The 6,274-nt window shown below is 34.6% G+C and overlaps 1 protein-coding gene across 1 annotated transcript in view; it reads right to left on the bottom strand.

The window, feature by feature from the left end:
• Positions 1-392: 392 nt before the first annotated feature.
• The window catches only part of MIB1 (mindbomb E3 ubiquitin protein ligase 1), a 150,426-nt gene continuing 144,544 nt past the window's right edge, over positions 393-6,274 (bottom strand). The window contains exons 17-19 of the mRNA XM_012652088.1: positions 5,880-5,993; positions 4,175-4,275; positions 393-855 (exon numbers count right to left, since the gene is read on the bottom strand). Coding sequence (XP_012507542.1) covers positions 715-855; positions 4,175-4,275; positions 5,880-5,993 — 356 coding nt within the window. The 3' untranslated portion in view covers positions 393-714. The remainder of the gene's footprint in view (positions 856-4,174; positions 4,276-5,879; positions 5,994-6,274) is intronic.

The raw sequence follows: 6,274 nt of genomic DNA, 5'->3' as shown, positions 1-6,274 counted from the left end.
TTGGTAATTTTTTTTTCTTTTAAAATCAATGTGTACAAATCAGAAACTGGTTATTTGATTCAAGTTAAACAAATTTCCTTTTGGATCTAGAAAATAAGCTAAATGCAAAGCCATTATACTCTTTATGCATCCATTTACTCTAAAAATTGAGAAACAAACGTGGATAACTTTCTGTTATCTCAAAAAGGGAACCTTCCCTTCAATGTTCCCTTCAACTATGCGGAACTTGTACTAGCATCATCATTTACCATATGTGACATTAGGTTTGACTTGCCCCTTTCATTTGATGCATGACTTTTCAGAGAACCTGCATCAACTCACTGTGTAAGACCATAATAAACCGAAGGATAACTGATCACAGCAAGTATGTCTCTTTTGAGGTCTAACAAACTTATAAATTATAAGAGAAAATACAATAAAACCAAAAATAACCAGGAGATCCGTAATGGTTTCCCCTTAGAAGCTAAAAGTAAATTACCTACGAATTACATGGATTTGGTGTTCTAAATTTAAAAGAAAAAAGAAAACCCCAAAAAACACAATTTCAAACACTTCTGTAGAGTTTTTGTTCTAGAACATTTACAGTCTAATTACATCCTAGTAAAGAAACTATGATATTAGAAATTAAGTCATTAGAACTTCCTACTAGCTTAAAAGCTTACTAAAATCTCATGATCAGATATTTTAGCTAACAAAACACACTGTGGTTCTTAGTTAATACAAAAGAATCCTTCGTTCAATAGCCTTGCGACAAATAGGACATTCACTCATGCGGTCTCCACAGAGCTGGCATGTTCCATGGCCACAGAGGAAAATCATATTCTTCAGACGATCCAAACACACAGGGCACATTGTCTGTAATGTGAGATAACAAAGTGATAAATGCTGAGGCATTTGATATTTTGAAAGTGACATAATGTGACAATTCTGTTATATCATTACTTTTCTTCTGTTATTTTAGTCAAGTAATATTTTGATGCTTTTAAAAAATAATATTAAAAAATGTTTAAATAGTTAAAATATCATCCCTATAAAACAGAAATATTGGTTGTACTGTCAGGATAATATGAAAGGTACTAAATTAAAAAAGCTATATAAAACAAAAAGATATAAACACCAAAACATAATAGGAAATGGATGAAAACAGCCCCATTTAGTCTGATTCAGATTCCTCAACTCTAGGTACTTGGCTGCTCTTGTATGAAAAGAACGTGACATAGGGGTCCAGGAGCAGTGCAGAGATGTAGCTAAGAACACTTGCTAGGCACTATGCCTGATATGATACAACCTCAGTCCTATTATCATTCCCACTTGGAAAATGAGGAAACTGAGGCTTAGTGGGGTTTAAAACCTTCCTCAAGGCAAGCCATACTGAGAACTTGGGTTGCGTGGCCCCAGAGCTCTTGCTCTTAGACATTGTGCTGCACTACATCAGTATCTATGTAGATTGCCCAAGTGAAAACCAATTAGCTTTTGTTACACATTAATAAACGTAAATTTCATGAACTCAGAAGAATTTAGAAATATCTTAGATATACTTCTGTGGAAACACCCTAGGAAATTTTTTTCTTCACAAAACACACTTTATAAAAACATATTTTGCCTTAATACATAATACTTCATTTGAATTATCTTTCCCAAATAACATGGAATAATTAAACAGGAATGTCTAGATTAATAAACCAGGCCTGAAGCTTATTTGACAATGTAATTACTGACCTTGACAATACCAGAGCTCATTGTTTAAAAAAAAAAAAAGGAATTGTGGTCTAAATTGTTAACCCCACTCCTCCAAAGAAAACTGTCACATTTATATATCTTAAAGTTTTGAAAAGCAAAGCTGTAGAAAATCACCTTTTTGGATTTTTAAATGGCACTCTTTAATGGCATTAAAATAGCTTTGTTTCTAATAAATTTTCAAGGTCCATGTAATTAATTAATAACTCTTATATCCAAAAGTAAACATATCTGTGCACTGTGTTAGATTACATTGAGATTAATAAATCCTTATTAGCAAATTAAATTAATTTCTGTCTGTTAAAGAAACACTGTGGTAACAGATCGGATATTTAAATGAAGAGAGTTATTCAGATGTTTTCTCTGGCTTTCTTGATAACCTTGAAGGAGGTCCCTATGAGAAATCCCATCATACCTCAGAAAATGACTTTTTAGTGATAAAATATGGTGATGAGGGTTATTTAAGGAAGAATAAACTTTTCTGGAATGTTAAACTTTGGATATAAGTAGAGCTCAACTCAATTACTCTTTCAGGACCTATAATACAGCCCAATAAGTGTCATCATTTATTATAAGAACAATTTAAATTTATAATTAGGAGATAAAATGCTTTTCACAAAAGATGTGTTAAAAAATCAGATTTATCTTTCTATAATTGTCTTATGGGAAAGGAATCAAGATGCTGGGAGCTTCAAAATTTGAAAAACATTTTATTTTATATTTTAATGAGCCAAAAATGTTCCTAACTACATTAAGAACCTTTAAATTCATATTATTTATTCACTCTGTAACACGTATTGCTAGGTGCTAGATTTCAAAAGAAAAACTGGCCCAATAGTGGAGTCTCCATCTTTGCAGATGGGTATTTAAACGCCTAATAAATACATGCACATACATTCAATTCGAAATTAGTTATCACAGGGGTTATTAGTTATCCTGGGTCACTATCTATTGGCTATGTTATTTTCTTATAAATTCAGATAAAAACACAGGAGTGATAACTCTAATAACTGCATGGCAATACTGATGAGACTGTCAGCTAAAGAAATGACACCCCTGCTGCTCAGGCCTTTAAATCAGATTTAGGTATGGCAAAAAAAAAAAAAAAAAGACTTGTTTTTTTTGTGGGGGGGGGACAAGAGTCTCACTCTATTTCCCTGAGGAGAGTGCCATGGCATCAGCCTAGCTGAGAGCAACCTCGAACTCCTGGGCTCAAGCAATCCTCTTGTCTCAGCCTCCCAAGTAGTTGGGACTGCAGGCATATGCCACCACCACGCCTGGCTAGTTTTTCTATTTTTAGTAGAGACAGGGTCTCACTCTTGCTCAGGCTAGTCTTGAACTCCTGACCTCAAGCCTTCCTCCCCCATTGGCCTCCCAGAGTGCTAGGATTACAGGCGTGAGCCACCCGCGCCCAGTCAAGACTTGCTTTCTTATTTAACATATATTAATACCTACAAGTTTTACCTGATTTCTTTATCTTGTTGTTTTTATCAAATATTGAGTAGATACAAAGGATTACTTTCTTTGACATAGGATGTAAAGAACAACATAACCAATACCCAGTTTAAAGTATGGAATGCTACTCTTATTTTTGAAGCCCCTTAAGTAAAATTCTCCCCAAGCCCTTCCCCCTAGCCCCCACTGATAATCACTACTGTGAATTTTGCATTATCTTTCCCTTGCTTTTCTTTATATGAGTGGGTGTGTGGGGGTGTGTGTGTGTGTGTGTGTGTGTGTCACACAGATTTTTCCTTTCTATTAAAGTGTCACACATATATAGAAATGTGCACAAATTGTAAGTGTACAATTTAATAAAAGTTCACTGATCAAACTCATGTAACTGGTCCTCATATCAAGAAATGGAGCATTAATACTCTAGAAACTTCTTTTGTGTCTCTTTCTAGCTATCCCCCCGTCAAGAATACCTCTATCCTTGACTTCTAACACCATCTCTATGGTATTTTTCTAAGTTTGTGTTCCCAAGCAATATCCTGTTTAGTTTTATTAGACAATAGCAAACTATTTTCCAAAGTGTTTTTACTAATATATATTTGCCATCAGCAGTGTATGAGTTATGGCTGCTAAGCATTCTGCCTAATACTTGATACCAACAGTCTTTAACATTTTCCTCAGTCTAGTAGGTTTGAAAAGGCATTTCATTGTGGTTTCAATTTTCATTTCCTGATCACTAATATGGCTGAGCATTTTTTCATATTTACTGGTCATGTGTGTTACCTATTTTGGAAAGTACTTGATTAAACCTTCTAATCAGATATTATTATTCATTGTAAATACTGAAGTAATATAAGTGATACATTAAGATAAGCCATACTTAATACAGAAAACACTAGTAGTGTTTTCTAGAAACATAGTAGTTTCATAGAAAAATATTGAGTGCAATTCTTAGAATCACTGTTTAACATGAAATCATTATTACCTGCTCTTTAATGTCCTGTAATTGTTGCTGTAACTTCTGCACATCTGCATTGACATTGGTATTATCCTTGTCCTTCTGTAAGACTGGAATATTCCCACTAGCTATAGTAACAGGTAAAAAATTTTTCAGTTATTACTGTTTTGACATAATGACTTTTTATTTCTAAAATTATTACTGTTTTATTAAAAATACAAAACTGTTATTAGAATCCTTGTCAAAACATTTTTTCACAGTTGGACAACAGATAAAGTAGTGACATTCATGTTATACTCTTTCATTTATAATTTTCAAAAAGAAATGGGTTTGCATGTTAATTTCTAATTACATTGAACTGAGCTACAGCATAATCCACCACAGACTTTCGGGTTTTGCAAGGTTCTACTTGTTTCCTTTGGCAAGCTCACAAATACATTTTATGCTTGTTTTCTCTGCTTTTGTATCATACAAACCCAAAAATGTAGCCAGCAGGGTTTTAGCCAGTTTGGGCAGCAATAATTATCTTAAAGCCTCTTAGATTTTTTTGAGGACACACAAAAAAACTAGCCTCCTTCCTTTATGTCCAAATTTCCTTGTTGTTACTGATCTGAGATGAGGAATTCAAGAAAGGTCACGATCAGTAATCTGCAAAAATGGAGGGATATCTTTTATTTATCCTACTCCCTAGATTCTTGGTCTTTTATTTTTGTTCTCGTTAATCTGTTCCTGGGATTTTTATTCTGCTCTATTTATGATAAAGACAAAAGCCTTGGGCAGAAGCTGCTACACTAACTTTCTTCCTCATCTGTTCATAAAATGTGTTCACAGAACAAAGAAATCAAAGATACCATCTAGTGCAAAGAAATATCTACTGCAAAGACAAAAAAATTTTGAAACAGCTGTACTATTGAAAAAGTTAAAGGTAAATATTTTTCATCTTTCCACTTACTCACTGGGTTACACTTCTGTTTACCTACAGTTACTCTGTCCCAAATAATTACCATAAAATACTTAAATGAAACAGGCAAACATGCTACATGAAGGTTAATACTTTTGTAAACTGAAAAATATTTAGTAATATGATGTCCCCTAAATACACTAAATTTCATCTTAAAAAGAAAGAGCAAATTTTCTTTAAGAACATATATTCTTTATACAATACATAAAGGTTTCTCAAAAGACTAATGTTTAAAGTTCTATAATCATATCACACACTAGAAAAAATATTTCTTTTTTTTTTTTTTTTTGAGACAGTCTTGTTCTGTTGCCCGGGCTAGAGTGCCACGGCATCAGCCTAGCTCACACCAACCTCAAACGCTTAGGCTCAAGCGATCCTTCTGCCTCAGCCTCCCAAGTAGCTGGGACTACAGGCATGCACCACCATGCCCAGCTAATTTTTTGTACATATTTTTAGTTGTCCAGCTAATTTCTTTCTATTTTTAGTAGAGACGGGGGTCTCACTCTTGCTCAGGCTGGTCTCAAACTCCTGACCTCGAGAGAGCCTCCCGCCTCGGCCTTCCAGAGTGCTAGGATTACAGGTGTGAGCCATCACGCCCGGCATAGAAAAAATATTATTTCAGGTGCTTGTAAGGTAAAAAGAGCACCAAAAAACCATACCTGTTCCATACCTCTCTGCATCCAACTTAGGTATCTTAAATTTTATAAGGCAATATAAGAAGAGATGTTCATGCAAGTCCAACAAGAAAGCAAAGAAAGAAAATTCACTTACAGATATCATCAGTGGCATCTTCTGCACTTTTCCCTCCACAGCACATAATGAAAGGTACTCTTCGTTCAACTACTGCCCGACACTGCACACACTTTTTCATCAGGCTAGCACAATCTGGAAAATAGTAACGCATACACTTCTTACAAGAAAGAACATGAATAAGAGTGTTGTCTTTCTCTGCTAATTTTTATGATTTAAACTTCACACAGAAATAAACATTAAACAAGTTATATCAATATACAATTCAAATTCCTTAAGGCAGGGCGTGGTGGCTCACGCCTGTAATCCTAGCTCTCTGAGAGGCCGAGGCGGGCGGATTGTTTGAGCTCAGGAGTTCGAAATCAGCCTGAGCAAGAGCGAGACCCCGTCTCTACTAAAAATAGAAAGAAATTAAT

The sequence above is a fragment of the Propithecus coquereli genome, unplaced genomic scaffold, assembly GCF_000956105.1.
Source record: "Propithecus coquereli isolate 6110/MARCELLA unplaced genomic scaffold, Pcoq_1.0 Scaffold38, whole genome shotgun sequence".
In the NCBI taxonomy this organism is placed as follows: Eukaryota; Metazoa; Chordata; class Mammalia; order Primates; family Indriidae; genus Propithecus; species Propithecus coquereli.
This window is presented reverse-complemented; position numbering and strand designations above follow the sequence as displayed.